The sequence below is a fragment of the Mytilus edulis genome, chromosome 2 (assembly GCF_963676685.1).
Source record: "Mytilus edulis chromosome 2, xbMytEdul2.2, whole genome shotgun sequence".
Taxonomy (NCBI): Eukaryota; Metazoa; Mollusca; class Bivalvia; order Mytilida; family Mytilidae; genus Mytilus; species Mytilus edulis.
In genome coordinates, this window is record NC_092345.1 from 29,655,392 (window position 1) to 29,675,239 (window position 19,848).

At 31.7% G+C, this 19,848-nt stretch overlaps 2 protein-coding genes across 9 annotated transcripts in view; one reads left to right on the forward strand and one right to left on the reverse strand.

Moving 5' to 3' along the window:
• LOC139511916 (hamartin-like) overlaps positions 1 to 8,513 on the reverse strand; it is a 44,927-nt gene extending 36,414 nt beyond the window's left edge. For 2 of the 8 annotated variants that reach the window (XM_071299072.1, XM_071299068.1), the window contains exons 1-4: positions 8,201 to 8,318; positions 3,620 to 3,777; positions 2,173 to 2,276; positions 250 to 411 (exon numbers count right to left, since the gene is read on the reverse strand). In XM_071299072.1, the coding sequence (XP_071155173.1) occupies positions 250 to 411; positions 2,173 to 2,276; positions 3,620 to 3,758 (405 nt within the window). In that variant the 5' untranslated portion in view covers positions 3,759 to 3,777; positions 8,201 to 8,318. Of the gene's footprint in view, positions 1 to 249; positions 412 to 2,172; positions 2,277 to 3,619; positions 3,778 to 8,081; positions 8,319 to 8,454 lie in introns of those variants that run through there. The other 6 variants (XM_071299073.1, XM_071299069.1, XM_071299074.1 and 3 more) reach the window with 5 other exon arrangements.
• A 34-nt stretch (positions 8,514 to 8,547) lies between these two features.
• LOC139511914 (uncharacterized) overlaps positions 8,548 to 19,848 on the forward strand; it is a 42,939-nt gene continuing 31,638 nt past the window's right edge. The window contains exons 1-8 of the mRNA XM_071299065.1: positions 8,548 to 8,860; positions 9,135 to 9,196; positions 10,111 to 10,284; positions 10,646 to 10,762; positions 14,143 to 14,221; positions 16,062 to 16,143; positions 17,144 to 17,257; positions 17,878 to 17,953. Of these exons, the coding sequence (XP_071155166.1) occupies positions 8,704 to 8,860; positions 9,135 to 9,196; positions 10,111 to 10,284; positions 10,646 to 10,762; positions 14,143 to 14,221; positions 16,062 to 16,143; positions 17,144 to 17,257; positions 17,878 to 17,953 (861 nt within the window). The 5' untranslated portion in view covers positions 8,548 to 8,703. The remainder of the gene's footprint in view (positions 8,861 to 9,134; positions 9,197 to 10,110; positions 10,285 to 10,645; positions 10,763 to 14,142; positions 14,222 to 16,061; positions 16,144 to 17,143; positions 17,258 to 17,877; positions 17,954 to 19,848) is intronic.

A 19,848-nucleotide genomic window follows, 5' to 3' on the forward strand; every position in this document is an offset into this window, starting at 1 on the left:
CAAATTTAATTTGTTCAATTTTTATCATTATCAAAAATATTAAGGTACGAAGAGAACAGATGAACTGCTTAGGGTATATCAATTACTCATATCTTGATTGAATAATTGATGGTGTTTAAGCTGCAAAGAAAAAGATTTCTGCAAAAACCAAACAAACATTATGAAGATCAGTAACATTTTGATTTTACAATACTAGAGGTTTGCACCTGCATTTTCATATAGAATCTGGTAACTAAATATATCAGTTACCTTCAAACATTTCATAAGAACTCCAAACAAAGACTGTGAAATAATTTTGTCACTTTTTTGTATCCACATGGGTTGTTTACAAACAACATGAAGTAACAATTGGACTGCTTTTAACCTGTGTGGAGCTCCTCGTATCCCTTCACTGATCTTGTCAACAAGATGCTAAAATACATAAAAGATATATTATAAATCATGAAAATAAACATATAGAATAAATTCAAACAGTCAACTTCAAATATGTTTAATCAATAATTGTGTACTATTTCACACATGTACAGTGCATATATTTTTGGGGCCCTTTAAAGCTTACTGTTTGGTGTGAGCCAAGGCTCCACATTGATGACTGTACTTTGGCCTATAATGGTTTACTTTAACAAATTGTGACTTGGGTGAGAGAGTTGTCTCATTGGCATTCATACCACATGTTCTGATATCCATCTATTTTATACCATTTTTTCTAATTCAAAATTTTTAATTGTTTGAGTGTAGTTGATTTAATAACAAATACCTTGGATAGTTATATAGCTGCTTTCATCTATGTTAGATTGGTCTTCTTCGCCTTAGAAATGGATAGATGTCTCATGTCTCATCCAATCTCTTTTTATCTTAATATGGGCAGTAAATGATATAGAGTATGATATTCTTTACAGGGTCACAAATTTTGGCTAACAACAGCCAATCTAATGATCATCAGTAAACAAATCTCAATTATATCATTATATATCATGTATATGTGTTCTTAATAGTAACAAAGGATAAGGAGCATCCCATCCATGACACACAATCAGTGTCAATCTTTAGACTGCACAGAGCTTGACACTCTTTCAAACTGCAGACTTAACTCTAACTGCAGATCCTTGCACACTTTTAACTATATGGTTTTGTACTCTGATAAACTGCATAGAGCTGAGCACTTTTTTTAAATAACCAGAATTTGAAACAATTAATTAAAAACTGCATAGACCTCAAAACTGTCCAGAGTTCAGAACTCCATTTAAGCGCAGGGTTCTCACTAGGAATTTTGACAATGAGAATGAGCTTGATAATCTCTTATTAAGCTATGGAATCAAAAAGTAGGATTACTCATAGCAGCATCACCTACCTTATCATATCATTATATTTAATAAAAGCAAGCAACTATAAAGTGAACTCTGTTCAACATAATGAGCTTGGGTAAATAGTGATTATATTTTAATTATGTTTTATTCGGATTTTCCAAACAATTTTTACCTTTGTTTACGATCGTGATGTTCAACATGCACAATACGAGAAAATTGTTACATCATTCGAAGACAAGTAGAATTATTCTCATCCGTATTTTTTTTTAATCTACACTGTTTTATGACATATTTTATACACCAAGAATCATTAACGAAATATTTTATTATTTGCTTTCAAGTTCACATAAATATTTTACTTTCTATGTTTCAATCGATAAGTACGTGATGTTCAACACGTGGAAGTAGTCAAGCATTTCAAATACTCGTAAAATTACAAAATCGATAAAGTTATAGGTAACTTTATCATATTTATTGATCATTTTGAATAGAATTATGAAATTTTAGTATGAAATACGTTTAATTTTTAAAAAATCGTATCAGTCAACAAAAATATTGTTCCGCACATATCATAAAAATGTCAACTTCCGGTATAGTTTCCTGTCAAAACAAAGTCGGAATCAAGAATCTTCTATGGAAAACGATGTGTCTGGGACTCAGGGGATAAAACGAGGACGCGTCCCAGGGACTCACGTGTTTCAAAAATGACGCGTCCAGCTTGATTTCCATGCGTCCAGGACGCGTATACGCGTCTTAGCGAAAACCCTGTAAGCGAACATGGAAATTTACAATGAGAATGAGCTTGATAATCTCTTATTAAGCTATGGAATCAAAAAGTAGGATTACTCATAGCAGCATCACCTACCTTATCATGTGGTGTTTTTACATTGATTAATATGTCGATTGCCTCCTTTGACGAAGTTATGTAGTAGTACTCAACCAAACTGTTCAAAATCCATGTGTCACTATCTGAAGAAGAAAAAATTGTTTCAATCATGCATATGTAATGATATATATATATATATATATATATATATATATATATATACAACTCGTCTAAACATCAACCCAACAATGTTAGATCTGTAAAATTGCTTTCGCAAATTATTAGTTCTTCCTTCGGGATTCGAACCCATGCTACTGTGATATCGTGACACCAAATCCCCTGCACTGCAGCCGTCCCGCTAGACCACACGACCACCTGGGCTCTCATAAAAAGAGCTTTCGCTGGCCGTGTGTTACCTTTCCTTGTCAGTTTTAATCTAGCGGCGTACTACAGTACATGATATATAAGGCATGAGATGTTATTGTTACAGATCAGCTAAATTATCTATAGTAAAGGATCCTACAAATTAATGTAATATACAGTCACAGAAAATAATTATATTTATAAGTACGTCTGAGTCAGTGACAACTCTACAACAGATGTATATATATATATATATATATATATAGTCACAAAAGCAAATTTACAGATCTAACATTGTTGGGTTGATGTTTAGACGAGTTGTATATACATTATGTACACAGCCATGTATCACCATCATTGATGGCGATCCGATGGATACATCTGTTGTAGGGTTGTCACTGACTCAGACGTATATATATATATGTGTCTAAATCGTGTTTCCTCTCATTAATCGACTTTCATTTAAATTTTATTCAAATTTTAAATCATTTCTGGGGTCATAATAAAAGCATTTTTTTTTTTGGGACACCCAAGCCAGAACAAATTTATGATCATAAGGAATTATGAACTTTATATCAAATTAACAACATTGACTGTCTAAACATTTTGGATGTAAACCATTTGTCTTACAACTGGTTGGTTAAAAATTAAAGCATTTCAAATTTAACCAAGGTTTAATTTTGTTTATGAGATTAATAATACTGTAAAATAAAGTTTAACAATGGTGACTAGGATTTTCTGTCAGAGTTTCATCTCAGTAGTTAAAACACCTGATATATTTTAAACAACCTTTTACAAAGGGTTGGAAAAGGGTTAATGTTATGTTCATGGACAAAATGAAATAAAGCAATCATTTCAAAATGAATTTAAAGTAAATAAATGGTTTAAACTTTTTTGCCTATTTATAGGAAACACTAACAATATTAAGATTCAACATGTTCAAGCACTAGAACACAAAATATAATACAAATCACAAACATGTTGGACATGTTAGACAAAAATAAACCCCTACCATGTGCACTTGTAAAGATTAACTTTTACAAATTTTGACTTGAATGGAGAGGTCTCTCATTTGCACTGATACCACATATTCTTAATGTATATCTTTGATTAACTGACTTACTTTCAATTAATTTTTCTTGAACCAAATCTTTTATTTCTCTGACATCAGTTATATTTGCAGAGTCTAACAAATTAAACAGTTCTCTTACATCAAAGTCAGCATCTTTGTTTACATGGTTACTTTCAATGTGGCTTGCCATTGTCAATGTATTGCATTCTCTGGAACAAAAATAGATTATAAAGTCATCTTGTTCCAGTTGAACCGTTGCATCAACCACAGATTTAAAACCAATTTTGAGTTTAAACTTTTCAAATTCTGGATGGGGCAAGTGTTTAGTTGATATATACTTCTGTGCTGACATGAATTACAATGTATCATTGATATGGTCATATTTATAAATTAACTGTTTACAAAATATTTGAATTTTTGAAATACTAAGGCTTTTCTATCTCAGGAATAATTTACCTTAGCTGTATTTGGAATTTTGGTCCTCAATGCTCTTCAACTTAGTACATTATTTGGCCTTTTAAAATTTTTTGGATTCGAGTGTCACTAATGAGTTTTTTGTAGACGATACAGTGAAACAGTTGTCTGGCGTAAATACAAAATTTAATCCTGGTATCTATGAGGAGTTGATATATATCTTTGTAATAGATCACTTTCGAGTTATTTCCTTAAAAAAAATCAGCATTTTTGCACAACTTTACGACGTCATTTACCAGATAGATGGGATATCCTGAATCCCTGCACTATAAAATGTGATGTAATATTTTGCTCTCAATATAAATAATGTCTGCTATCCAAGAAATGAGATAGACGGTCACCATCAAACAGGATACAGGATTACCTTTCCAATACTGGAATGATACAGATACTTAGTAAGACTGTAAACTAGCAACCCTTATCAAAAACAAAAATAAAATGTAGAGAGTCTTATAACAACAACACTTTAGGGACTGCTGCAGAAATTTATTGATCGACATGTTTCGGTGCCTAGGGCACCGTCATCAGGATAAAAACAATACATAAGATCATGTTGAAGTACAAAATCGGGTTGTTAAAATTTAAACGTCACAATGTTACAATGGTAAGTAACGTTATTAATAGCAACGTACTGAAAGTGAAAGTGAGAGTTTATTGCAAGTACCGGTATGTAAATAAACTATAAAAAGAAATTAAAATAAAATGTTTTTGTTGTGAAAATGTTTGTTAAAATTATTCTGCCAACATGTGTTTGTCCTCTTGCATCGTCATGATCGTGGAAAGAATAATACAATAAGTTGTCAGGCTGTGTATAGACTGTATAGGTTGCGTGGTCTGAATGTAGAACTGTTAAATTTCTTCCCCAAAATAGACGACATTTTATCAGCAATTCCGTACCATTTTGACTGGCTTCCCTTGGCCAGAGGTACTGCTTCCAATCGCGTCAGGAATGCTGTAAAATGTTTCGGTCGCAGAGAGTAAAGGACAAAGTATAAATATCACTAGTCTATGTTGAATTTTAACTATGTGTTAGTTCATCAAACTATCGGGAATGGCCAGTAATCCGTAAAAGTGGTTGTATCTCGAGGGTTGTATGTTTGATTAACATATTTTCGGGAGCATCAGATTGAATTTGAAGAATACGAAATCGGGTGCATTTAATTTCAAATGAATTCTGTTTGAGAGAAATAATTTCCTATCACTGTTCTTTTCCTCCGTAAGGCTCATTTTGGGTTAAGATAGTCCGTTATTATCTATTTCTTTTCTTGTGGTTGATGGCAGCATTCTCGGAAGGTTCCTGTGGGTGCCTCAATAAAATATAACTTTGTTTACTCTGTGCGAATGGCTAGTATGATTAGCGCTGGTTGCAACGGCGGTTCCTTCAAGGAATGCAGGGGTTCACGATAAAAAAATACAATCAATTACAAACGAAAGTGAACCAACGACTGGTGAGTCTGTAGTACGGTAGAGTCCATAAAGTGGATACCCGAGGGTATGCAGGGTCGTTATGATAACGACCCTGCATACCCTGGGGTATCCACTTTATGGACTCTACTGGATACCCTCGGGTATCCACTTTATGGACTCTACCGTACTACAGACTCACCAGGCGTTGGTTCACTTTCGTTTGTAAAACAAAAATAGTGTATACAACACTGAAACATGGGTTTTAAATACATGTATCTTTAGGATATATTTTAGCATTTTATTTATGTTGATACAAAAATTGTATATTCCCATAGAGTTGGAAGTAAGGTAAATAGACAGAAAGTCACAGGACAAAGTCACAAATATTTTTTTGAAATATTTTCTTTTATTTCATTTGTAAGTTAAGGAAATTGCTCAAAAACCTCGATAAATGAAAATCTATTAATTTTTAATCATACAAAGAATATATTTATTGGCAAAATGAATTAGCCATTTAAGTACCAAACCACTTTGACATTTTGTGTTCATAACAATTATTTGATCATTATTGATTTTTATTGAATAAATTTTAATTATAAAGTTGCCTTATATGTAAAACTTCAAGAAAAAATACAAAAAAATTTTTTTTCACAATAAGTGTTTTCTTGTAAATAAAAATAATCTCAAAAATCAATTGTGACTTTTGTTCTGCGACTTTCTGTCCTACATTCAGAGATAAATGTAAAACCCCAGGGCTCACACTACTTCAGAATGATAGGGAGAAGTGACTTCTCTTTTTGAAACTGATAGGGAGAAGTGGTAAGATTTGAAAGAGAAGTGCTCACTCGCGCGGTGCGCTACAATGTTTGGATTTTACTATAGTATAAAGGGTCATATGTAAATAATGTTCTTTTTATATTATTCAATTCATATCTGAGTATACAATTAAAGTAACATTTCAAATTAAAAGTTGTTTAAGTTTAACTAAGGTTCTTGTGAGAAACTACCAACTAAATATTTAACATCTAGCACTAAAAAAAATATTTTTTTATTTTAAAAAAATGTAAAGAAATTATAATATATCAATTACAATTTAATTCAAATCTATCTTGTGTATGAAAATCAGTGTTTCTCATAAAAAAAATATAAAAGTTATTAAGCTGGGCCATAATTTAATTAATAGTCTCAGAGTTAAGCAACTTTGAACATGTTGAAACAATCCATAAAAAATATAGGGAATTATATACACCAATCAATAAGTATGGATTTCGGTCATAGCTTGTCCTGTTCAGGTCCGTATTTTAGAAATCGGTCAATGGCAGACAAATGCAAGAAAATTTACAAAAATAAACAATGTTTGACAAGTTATATGGAAAGGAACATGACGTTTTTAATGCAATATATGGATTAAACATTAACTGGAGGCAACTTTTATCACGTTTAAATGAAGTAACAAACTTATTTTGCCGCCAAAATTTAAGTTGATGTACGTTTTCGAGTAACAAGCACCGGAACTTGCGGAAATGCACGAAGTGATAAAAAGTTGTATTTTTATCAAATAACCTGCTACACACTGCAAAGACAATGCTTCAACCTCTTTTCTTAAGATAATGAATCGTTTATGTCTAAATTTCTTTAATTATCAATAAAAAATTGATGTTTCATCAACTTGGTAAAAATTGAAAATGTCCGATGACGGAAGCGACTAAAAGCGAGTATCATCAAGAACAGGGCGACTTGTTTTCGCTTTTGGGGGTCGGGGAAAGCGAAGTGACGGTCGGGAAAGCGACTTCTTCGCCCAAGTCGCCTGGTAGCGTGAGCCCTGAACCCACAAGATTCTCACCTCTCAGATATATAAAATGGCAGGATGATTGGAAATATGTATTAAAAGTTTATCAGATGGAATCTGTTTTTAATTGGATTAAAGCGATGCAAGCACCTCTTGACAAGTCATGTGACAATGCAGCTGACATGTTAAACAAAGATGCAATGTTATTGATATCCAAACCCTTTTGGGATTTTGGATGCATCTTTGATTCAATACACCTTATCGCTAATCCCGGATGACCCGGCAGCTTGAACTTTTGACGCATACAACAATCACTTTTCCATTGTGGCTTCAGATATTTTGTTGTATGACGTCAAAATTTTACGGGAACCTGTGTGATTTTCAATTATGGCGGACAAATAGCGATAATGGGTATGATTGGGTTGCAAAATAAGAAAAAACAGCTCTGAACTCCGGACTTTTAAAATGCAAACCTACTTATCAGCTTGGAAAGCTCAGCTGATAGCATACTTTCGATCTGTCTATTATATAGAGTTAATTCAAAGTTTCCTTTAATCACATGTGTCTTGGCTACTGAGTAATGTCAGATGCAGTGTAAAAGTAGCAAATTCAATTACCTTCTTCTTCTTCTTCTGGTATTCTTTTTCCGTCCACGTTGGGACAACCTCAATTGAGTACATAATTTAATTAATAGTCTCAGAGTAACAACATGTTATCACGAGATCGGTTCCAGTATTTTTTAAGAGGTAGGTCTGCTTTGTGACCGATTTTTATATTTTTTATTTCACTGCTTCAGTATGTACTGCTTGGGGAAAGTAAAATGTACCATATTAATAATTATACCGGCATTAGAGGTTTACTGGGATATTTCAGATAAGTTATTTTGTATCAAGTCAAGACAAATTCCAATTCAATTCTGCTTTCTACCTGACATGGGAAGCATTTGGATTGTAGGGTAGTACCTTGAAGAATACCTTGAGGCAAAATCAACGTGAAGCAGATGACATTTGTGAAGCTCACCGATTTAATGTTATCACGAGATCGGTTCCAGTATTTTTTAAGAGGTAGGTCTGCTTTGTGACCGATTTTTATATTTTTTATTTCACTGCTTCAGTATGTACTGCTTGGGGAAAGTAAAATGTACCATATTAATAATTATATTATAACTTTGTCTTCGCATGCATACATGTTATTTTAAAAATTATCTTGCACTAACATTCACGTCACCCCTTCGTCCAAAATGAAATGTGTTAGTTCTCTCGGAATTTCTTTAATGAAATGGATAAAACCCGAGAATACTCTTAACACAGGAGGAGACAACTTTTGTTAAATTATTTTGCGAAAACTGGTTTCCTTATCTTTCACACTTTTGCTTTCGAGGATCGACAAAAAAACCAGTTTTACGACTTCCAGAAAATGGAGGCAAATGAAAGCGTGATATACTAATAATATTTTGCAAATAATCATGGAAAACAATCAAGAATTGTGCAAAGACTCAGAGAGAAGAAAGCTTCAAGAGGATATCGAACGTCTGCAAAATGTTATTGGCGATGATGACTTCAATTCTGATGAAGATAGCGATAATGATATTTTACATATCGACATCAACTCAAATGCTGAAGGTTGCAAAATAATCGTTTTCGTCACATAATTTAAAAGTCCCTATTGCAATATTTATTGTTAGAACATAAATTTTTAAAATGAATAATCGATTTATCTTTAAATTGTATTTAATGTCTGGTCAAAGACATTTTGTTTAGAGTTATCTCCCATTTGCTCTATTTATTCTAATCAATCATTTCTAAAACCTAAATTTATTCACGAGTAACATAAATGTACAAAATGTATATATACAAGATAACTTTTCCTTATAGTATTTAAAATATCTGTTTGCAGGTGAAGATGACTTTCGACAAACACCAGGTGGATTTTCCAGTCAAGCTGCATCTGTAATCCATGTAAGTTATCCTCCACATCCAAGAGATGAGTTGTAAAGTTGTACTAATAGATGACATAGGAAAAAAACAAGAAAATAAACTCTATTGAACTTTTAAGCTATCTTATAAAACATGTAAAATGCATACAAAAATATGTACAATGTACGGACATTGAATGTACATATGAATACCTTAGGCTTATGAAAATCATGAAAATGAATAGTTGAGGACTTTTAAATGTAAAAAATATAGTAATCACAACAATAAATTGGTTTACATGAAACCTCTCGTGTTAAATTATTAAAGATAAATGCATTCAGATATACAGGCATTTTTTAATTGATTGGCCATTGTTTCCTTTCTGTTGAGTCTGTCACTTTTGATGCAAAAGCGAGACAAAGCAATCCTACTTTCTGTCTTTCCTTGTCTGTAAGCTGCAGTTAAAGTTTTATAAAACATTTATTAGATTCATAATCTATTCTGGATTATTACCAAACAGACATCATGAGAAGCTTCTTACAATCAAAAGAAAGTATCTTGGGCCTAAATTAATTTATTGTTTGTTTCCCAAATCCCGACCCTGCCAAGCTTGGTGTGGGTCGTTAGGTAGGGAAATAATTTTATTTTTTCCAAAAACCTGAAACAATTTTGGTCGATCTGGCAAGCCTGAAAATCAGAAATGATTAAAATAATATTAGACTTAGTTTTGACATTAAAATTTTATGAGTCGGACCGTTTTTGCAGGGTCGGTCTTGATTGGGGAAACAAACAATATTTTATTTTAGGCCTTGGGGAAAAGTTTTAATAGTTTTTGTTGGGCCTGTGAGTTACAGCAAAGTAGGCGAGAGAGCGGTTAGGGGAAATCTTTACAATTTTTATTAACTTTTAACGTGTAATGAGGAAGGGAATCAGAGACTTTTTTATGTTGTTGTTAGGATTCTGTAATTGTTGATGATGATAGAGAAGGTGACGAAATTGTTATCAATTTGAATGAGAATGTTCCTATTGATCCTGACACATGTCTGGCCCTAAATAAAGCATACCAGGAAGTTCTGCTAGACACACTTAGATCTATTGAGATGGCCCTGATAGAGAACAGAGATAAACAGGTAAGAATACAGCACACAAGGATCCAATGTATTGAGATGACCCTAATTGGGAACATATTGACATGATTGATAAAATGACATGCATAATTTTGTAGCAGACTTGAATATTCTTAAGTTTCATGCAGATAACATTGATGATGGTCTTTTGATATTAAATAACTTCAGTTTTGTTTATATAGTATTGTAAAATATCTAAGAAATATAATTATAAAGTGAGATGAAATTGTGAAGGACTTATAATTGAAATAAAAACCAAGCAAATGTTTGAATAGCAAGCACAAGCCAAGTTTTATCATTGTTATAGTATTTTTCGCTGATTTAGCATGACCCATATTTTTATGTTTTTTGTTTGTTATAACAGGATCGCATACAAGAAAACCTAGATGAGAATCCTAAGAGAACAAAAGTTACTGACAGTACAGGAAGGAGAACCATCACTAGCTATCAAAGGCCATTCTTCTCTGATGTTCATGGAGATGTAAGTAAATTATACCCATACTAATCTGATTGTCATACAGTTCCTTTGTCCAAACTTCATTTACAAGGATCTTTAAATTTGACCTCTACTCATTGACCTTTTCAGGATCTTACGGATGAGACATTATATTGCATAGATGTACCTTTAAAAAATTTAATTGGTTGACACCATGGTTATCAGAAAAAGATAACTCTAGATGCTGTTCATATATATTATAGATAAGAAGATGTGGTATGAGTGCCAATGAGACAACTCTCCATCCAAGTCACTATGTGTAAAAAGTAAACAATTATATCTCAAAGTACGGCCTTCAACATGGAGCATTGGCTCACACCGAACAGCAAGCTATAAAAGACACAAAAATGACATAGCATAAAACAATTCATACAGGAAAATTGATGGTCTTATCTACTTAAAAACAAGAAACACTTATGAACCACACCATCTAAAGGCAAACACTAACAGGCTCCTGAACTAGGACAGGTGCATTCTAATGCAGGTTTTAGCTACTGTGGATTTATTATTATTCGTTAGATACCAATTTTCTTGGTTTTCTTGCAGTCAGGGGTACTACTTGTACAAGTGTATTTTATATACTTGAAGAAGTAAAAAAAAAATATACACATTTAAGTAAATAAATAATGTTTGAATAATCTCCCCTTAATTTTCTAAAAAATTTACTTGTATAAGTAAATTTTTCTTACAATCCCACAAAAATCCTCAAGTTTTGAGATGTAAAACCATGCCTTTAATGATTTTTCCCAGGTTTGCTCAAATTTTTTAATTAAAGTTCAATGTTTCATCTCATTAATTCATCAAAGAAACTGATTGAGCAAAGATCTTGTATATTTGTGCAAGACAATCAAAAATTGCTCCTTTGGGGCTTGTAAATGAGCAGTGTTATGAAGATAACAGACAAATGGGGTTTTCATTGTCCATGAAATTACACTTAAATGATTAGTAAAGACATATGTAAAGGGTACACAATTTAATATTCTATTAGAGCAAAGAAATCTTAAGAATTCAAGAAAAGAAGAAAGGATGATTCTTTTACTTATACAAGTAAAAAATTCTGAATGACCAAGGGACATAACTAAGCCAATTTTTTGGTTACCTATACAAGTAAATAAAATTCACTTATATAAGTATCCTACAAATTTACTTATATGTGTATATATTTTTTTTTACTTCTTCAAGTTAATAAAATACACTTGTACAAGTAGTACCCCTGACTGTCTTGGGAACAGGTGAACCACGAATTCAACTGTTCAACGAATTACAAATTTTCTTCCGGATATGTATGTAGCAATTAGTAAAACCACGTAAATGCAAGTTTTCCTCATTCCACGAACATTGATACCCACGAAATAAATGAATCCAAGGTATCTGTCTTAAAAACATTAATATGATGAATAATGATGTATAAATGAACAATATTTTACTTAAATTAAATAAAATTTATTGAGTGCTACATTTTTTGTAATTTTCTATTCGCTCTCTCCATTTACAAATCTTTTCCAGTTAATGACAAATACAACCATTCTAATGATATTTTTTGTGTGATTTTATGGAAATCAGCCAAAATCACTGACACTTGCCAAGTGTCTAGTACCATTTATAGGCATTTTCAACTTGGTTATGGAAAAAAGATTTTGAAATTATGAGGTTTCACTAGAAGTTTTCAACATTTCAACATTTTTTTTTAACTGAAATTCCATTGGTGAAAAGGGGGGTTCAGACAATTTACCACTGCATACTTTACATGGCTAATTATGGTACAATGCAAATAAATCTGGTTAGATTTTCATGATACTCATATAAAGAAAGATCATAAAAATTGATTTCTAGATATACATATCATGTATATGATATATGGATTCCACCTCTTCAACAAGCTTAAGTGTATTACGATATTTCTCCACTCGAGACAATTTTTATTTAAATATTTTAACTGTTGAGAGTGGAGAAATTTTCTGATACAGGAGTTATAGTGATTGAATCTGTTTCTATTATGATTTTTATCCTTTCTTTTGCAAGGTTGGGTGGTAAATACCACCCCCGGTATTTACCGTCACGGACAATACTCCCCAAGTGGTCAATACTGGCAAATACTGGTCAATGAAATTTTCATGGTTGGTTTTACTATTAATTGAATTTAAAACTTGATGTCAAATATATTTAAACTTTAATCTTTATGCATGTGTCAGCTTATATAAATTAATGAATTTGATATGTTTTACTCACTTCTAACACTTATTCCTACTGATTTAGTTATTATGAATTATGATATTATATACTTAAGATATATAAAAAATACATATTATTTTAACATTTATAAATCAATATATTTTTCTATTCAATGTGTATGATTTTTACAGGTAATTAAAATTAAAGGCAAACAAACTACAGGTAAATGGAGTTATATGTGGTTTTTTTACCTATCACCTGGCATTGCTAGGTGTGAAAATTTAATTACTAAAACAACAGCCCCCAATAAATGTTGATAAAATATGGTTGAAAGTAATAAAAGTGATATTTAAAGACTCCCTTAAACAATAAAATATTTCCTGTCTATTTACCTGTGAGACAAAAACTTTCTTTATCATGTTTATGCTGGAAATGGAAAGTTTTTTGCAGGGACAAAACATTTTTTATCTAATATTATAATATAATGTAGTCATTAATCAATGTTTATTAAGAATTTACGATAGAAACAGAAATGAAAGCTTTAAAAATTATTTAAACACTTTCAATATTTCATTATTATTAATAGTAATTGACCACATATGATTGACCAGGTAGAGAGTGTTTTTTATAGTAATGACCACTAAAAATTTTATTGACCAGTATTTCCCAGTAAATACCAGTATTTACCACTGGCATGGTCAATAATAGTATTGACCGCTTTTTTGCCAACCTTGTTCTTTTGAAAGATTTTCAGAAAGTTGTGTTCTTTATAGGTGATGTCATCAGACATCAGAAAATTCATAAATAACCAATAAAAATTGTCGTCATAATTAAAATTCGACCAATCATTTCATGAGAAAAGATATTTCACCTTTTTTTCATGACGTTACAATAGGAAAATTCATAAATAACCAATAAAAATTGATGTCATAATTAAATTTCAACCAATCATTTCATGAGAAAAGATATTTCACCTTTTTTTCATGACGTTACAATAGGAAAATTCATAAATAACCAATAAAAATTGACGTCATAATTAAATTTCAACCAATCATTTCATGAGAAAAGATATTTCACAAGTGAGGAGAAACTTTTATTTCACACCGAACAAGAAATGTGAAAATAGCACAAAAATTTGAGAAGTTGATATCTACAATATTACATTGTATATGATTCTTTACTTTTATTTGCAGGTCCCCCCACCTAACACAGATGTGTTTATAAAAAGGAGAACAGAAGAACAAAGACAGGATATCAGACCACAACAAGCATGTAAGAGTTATCTCTACAATATCAGGTTTTGATTGTAATACATATTATGTGTCGATTCTTTCAGAAAAAGGGAGAAGGTTTGGTACCATTAAAATGTTTAATCCTGTTGCAAATGTTTGCACCTGTCTTAAGTCTAGAATCTGATGTACAGTAGTTGTTGTTTGTTTATGTAATTTATACTTGTTTCTTGTTTCATGTTTTTTATATATATTAGTCCGTTGGTTTTTAACCGGATTTTTGTGACAAAAATGTCTGTTATTGATTTGGGGATGTACGGCGGGCGGCCGGGCGGCCGGGCGGGCAGCAATCAAATGTTGTCCGTGCATTAACTCATGAACCGTTCAACCAAAGCTTTTAAAATTTTAATATGTTATTACTGACAACTATACGAAGGTCAAGTTCAATAATGGCGATTTTGACTTTTACCGTTCAGGAGTTATGGTTCTTGAAAGATTGAAAAATGGAGTTGTCCGTGGATTTACGCATGAACTGTTCTACCAACGCTTCCCAAATTTTAATATGTTGTTACTTATGAAAGAATGGAGGTCAAGTTCAATAATGACGATTTTGACTTTTACCGTTCAGGAGTTATGGTTCTTGAAAGATTGAAAAATGGTTTTTCCCGTCGTGTCCGTGCATTTTCTCATGAACCATTCAACCAAAGCTTTTGAAATTTTAATATGTTGTTACTGATGACAAAATAGAGGTCAAGTTCAATAATTACGATTTTGACTTTTACCGTTCAGGAGTTATGGTTCTTGAAAGATCGTAAAATGGCGTTTCCATTCAGGTTGTTGCATTTACTCATAAACCATTCAATCTAATCTTTTCAAATTTTAATATGTTGATACTGATGACAAAATGGAGGTCAAATTTGATATTGACGATTTTCACTTTCACCATTCATCAGTAATGGTTCTTGTGATATTGCCAGGACACAAATAAATGTTAATAAATCCGGTTTGCTGTCGTTGTGACAGCCTCTTGTTCGTGTTTGAATGGTTTTACACTAGTAATTTTTGGGCCCTTAATAGATTTTGTTCAGTGTGAGCCAAGGCTCCGTGTTGAAGGCCGTACATTGACCTATAATGGTTTACTTTTATAAATTGTTATTTGGATGGAGAGTTGTCTCATTGGCACTCACACCACATCTTCCTATATCTATTGACAACATTGTTTAAAGCATACCTGTCAACCTGTGACAATGAAAATGCAGGTTATGACCTGCATTGAAGAATGAAATCTCAGGTCATAACACGTACAAACTTTTTCGAGCTGAATTTCAGTATTGAGAAGATATTTTTCTTATAATTTAAATCAAAGTTTCCAAAACATGTTCACTTGGTAAAGTAATTTAAAATTTTATTAATTATCATTTCATTGCACTTTTAAAAGCTTTTAATAATTTTTTGTAACACTTGCCTTAATTCCTTTTCTTAATGATATTCATTACTACTACATTTGAGTTTCATTATATGCATGATGTCAACTTCACCCTTAAACATTTTGTAATTGATGAACATACTAGTAAGTATGGTAACATACTTAAAACAAATTACAAAAATAGATTTGGCCTAAATTAATATATTGTTTGTTTCCCCAATCCCTACCCAGCCAAGCCAGGTGTGGGTAGGTAGGTAGGGAAATAATTTCATTTTCCGAAAAGATTGAACATTATCGGACTATCTGGCAAGCCTGAAAATCCAAAATGGATAAAATTATACTTGACTTAGTTATGACAATAAAATTTTATGAGTAGCACCATTTTTGCAGGGTCGGTCGGGATTGGGGAAACAAACAATATTTTATTTTAGGCCTTTTGTAATTTATTTTTTCAAAGGGAGGAAAAACATGAAAACTGCAATGAAGGAAGCTGTGTATTTAGATTCTCTGAGTCAGCAAACAAGAGATTTGCTTAACAGGTAAATAATAAAAAGATTCTCATAGGTTATGATTAATGAAGTAAGGACATATTTATAGCTTGTTCAGTGTGAGCTAAGAGTACGTGTTGAAGACCGTACTTTGACCTATAATTGTTTACTTTTATAAATTGTGACTTGGATGGAGAATTGTCTCATTGGCACACATACCACATCTTATATCTATATATGATATGATTTACAACCACAATGTACATCACTCATCAAATTAGAAGTATGTTTATAACTGCTGGTTACTGTACAGCCTTTGACATGAAAATCTAATATTTTGTAGTAAGCTATAAAAGGCCCAGGGATAACACTATAAAATGTTAAACAGTTGAAAAGAAAATTTTAACTACTGTAGAAACTTTAATTTTCTTGCGGTTAAAATATCGTGATTTTGTCTCTATATGAGATTTCGTGGGTTTTTTAATTTTGTGGATAAATACTTTCCACCAAATAAAAGAAATTTATCCTCCACGAAAATTTCTGCTTTTACAGTAACAGCATAATTTAATCAATTTAGATAAATAATATATGACTGATGTTGTCCAACTGGTTGACTACTGGCTCCTGGTTTAGGATAGGCAATGAATAATGTGGGTGTTTAACGTGTCTATAATTGAAGTCTGCATCTTGCCCTAAGTATCATTGGGTTGCTGTCTTGTTGATTATACCCCTACATCTTTTATATGATGAGCACTCAACCATCCTTTAAAGTAGGACTGAGGTGTTACAATGCAACATTAGAACACTAAAAATCAGTTGAAAAGGGCTTGACTCATCAAATTAATATCAAGCACAAAGACAACTACCGAATATGGTTACATAAAGTACAGGGTGTTATAGTCTTCTTACTGAACCATACATATTCCCATTTGTTACCTTTTTAGTCCTGAATATGCATGAAACATTTGCAGCTAGATGAAGCAATAAAATAATCAATTTCACCTAACAGCTGACTTCTTGTTTCATATCAAGGATCTTTGTTTACTTACAGAAAAGAGATATACTATGAGAAATTGTCTAACATGAGTAAGGAAGCTCATGGTGAAGAATTTGAAAAGTTTGTAGAGAAAATAAACGACATTGACACTGAAGTGACAAGAATAACGTAAGTATTGGTCTAACATCATTAGAGTAATTTTACACATTATATTTGTTGCAATGTCAGTTTCATGTAAGTTGAGGATATTTGATAATCTGTTTGAAATAACAAGCTTTTATAACGACTGTAATAAATCGATAGTGTATTATAAATAAATGAAATAAAAAACCAATGTTCTTGAATTATTGAAAAAATGGTATTTCGTAGTAAAACAAATGTCTGCATCTATCTAAACCTTCAGAAATATGTAATTCATTGGATATTAAACTGGTGGCTCACCTATACCCATAAAATCCACAAAAATTGGTATCCTACAAAGAAAAATGAATTCACAGTAATTGAATTAACACAGATAGGGTGATAGGACAGATTGTTACCCTGTTGTCAATCTTTGTCTTCATTAGCAAGCAGCTCTATCACCCTCTGATTCATGTGATATTTTTATTTGTTAACTGTCTGAATATATATGCTTAGGCTTTGTGATTATGAATCGAAAGAATTTACATAGTTTTGAAGTAATATAATTACAAAATATATCAAACTACTGGTCCTGGTAGTCTGACTGAAATTTTAAACAGATTTGGAACTCTGATATAACATATAAAATATGGGTTGGTTTTTTTTAGGAATCTGCCTAAAGAAGAAGTTATAAAGAAGGCAGACACAGACAGAGTTGATTGGATGAAAATTTCAAACACAGTGGTATGTATCTATGTATACTATGAATAGATTCCTGTTATAGTATTTATTAATCCCCTATGGAGTGGTATGTATCTATGTATTCTATGAATAGATTCGTGTTATAGTATTTATTAATCCCCTATGGAGTGGTATGTATCTATGTATACTATGAATAGATTCGTGTTATAGTATTTATTAATCCCCTATGGAGTGGTATGTATCTATGTATACTATGAATAGATTCGTGTTATAGTATTTATTAATCCCCTATGGAGTGGTATGTATCTATGTATACTATGAATAGATTCGTGTTATAGTATTTATTAATCCCCTATGGAGTGGTATGTATCTAGGTATACTATGTATAGATTTGTCTTATAGTATTTATTAATCCCCTATGAAGTCGAAGGGGACAACAGGTTTGCACTCTGTCTGTCTGTCTGTCCATCAAATCAGTTTTCAACACTTTTATTCTTCATGCTTGAAGATATTGATTTGATATTTGATATATTGTTTTATCATGACAAGTTACAGATCAAGTTCAAATTTTGTTCAGGTCTGATGATTTTGGGCAGAGTTATGATTCTTTGACTTCACTTAAGTAATGTAAGTAATCAGTTTTCAACACTTTTTTTCGTCCTGCTTGAAGATATTGACTTGATAGTTGTAATATAGTTTACACCATGACAAGTTATAGATCAAGTTAGAATTTTATTTCACAAACAATGATTTTTTTACCGTTAGGGTACTATGTATTGCCATACAATACTCACCATGCTCACAGAATGCTTGTTTATTTAATATTTTGTTTGTATAATCCATGAAATTTATAACATAACAGAGTATAGGCTTTATATTAGGGGTTTTATCTTTGTCATCACCAAGGAAAGAAGCTTGAGTAATCACTTGGTTCTGTTAGTCCCTCAGAAAGACCTTAGGTAGAAATGTTTTATCAAAGTTGTCTTGGCTTCTGTGGAAAGAAGATGATTTTATATTTATTCTGCAGGTTGATAAAGCCTCACAGAAAATATTTAATTACCTCTTGAAAAATATTTCTTCACAGGATAGCTCTTTGTTTGGTTCTTGAGATTTTAGGGAAAACTTTGATAAAAAATATTTTGCAAACCAGGAAACGTATATTAGAGGCATGTTTTGGCTTTCCAAATCTTCAGTAATTCAGGAGTTATAAAAAATTTCTTATAGCACTAAAAATAAATATGAAGCATAGAATGAAGCTATTCAAAAATGAAAAAAAAGATGTAGATCTGACTAATTTACTCACAAGTAAAGATAACTTACATTAATTAATTGTATAAACTGTCTTCTTAAATTGACTTGCATTTCCTATTTTGTGTGTGAATTCATTTCAAGCTGGTTCTTTTTTATATACTGGTGTTAGGACTGAAAACATAAAAGGTATTTCAAAATATTTTTATACGACCACAAAAATTTAAAAAAATTTGGTCGTATATTGGTATCACGTCGTCGTCGTCAACGGATGATTTCCAGAAAATAACTTAAGTATACTGTGGATTCATTTAATTAAGTGGTTTTGGCAAAGGCTGCATAGAAGCCAATAGAAATTTTGTAGTTTGTTGAACTTTTAAATTCGTAGTTAACATGTAACCACGAAATACATGAAAATTGGTATCCCACTAATATTAAGGAATCCACAGTTAGTAAAAAGAAATCAATAAAATTTTAACACAAGGTGTATAACCACTGAGGTTGGGATTGATTTTTGGGTTTTTAGTCCTAACAGTTAAGGAATTAGGGGCCAAAAGGGGCACAAATACGCATTTTTCTTGGTTTTTGCACAATAGCTTAAGTATAAGTGAATAGAAATCTATGAAATTTAAACACAAGGTTTATGAACACAAAAGGAAGGTTGGGATTAATTTTGGGAGTTTTGGTCC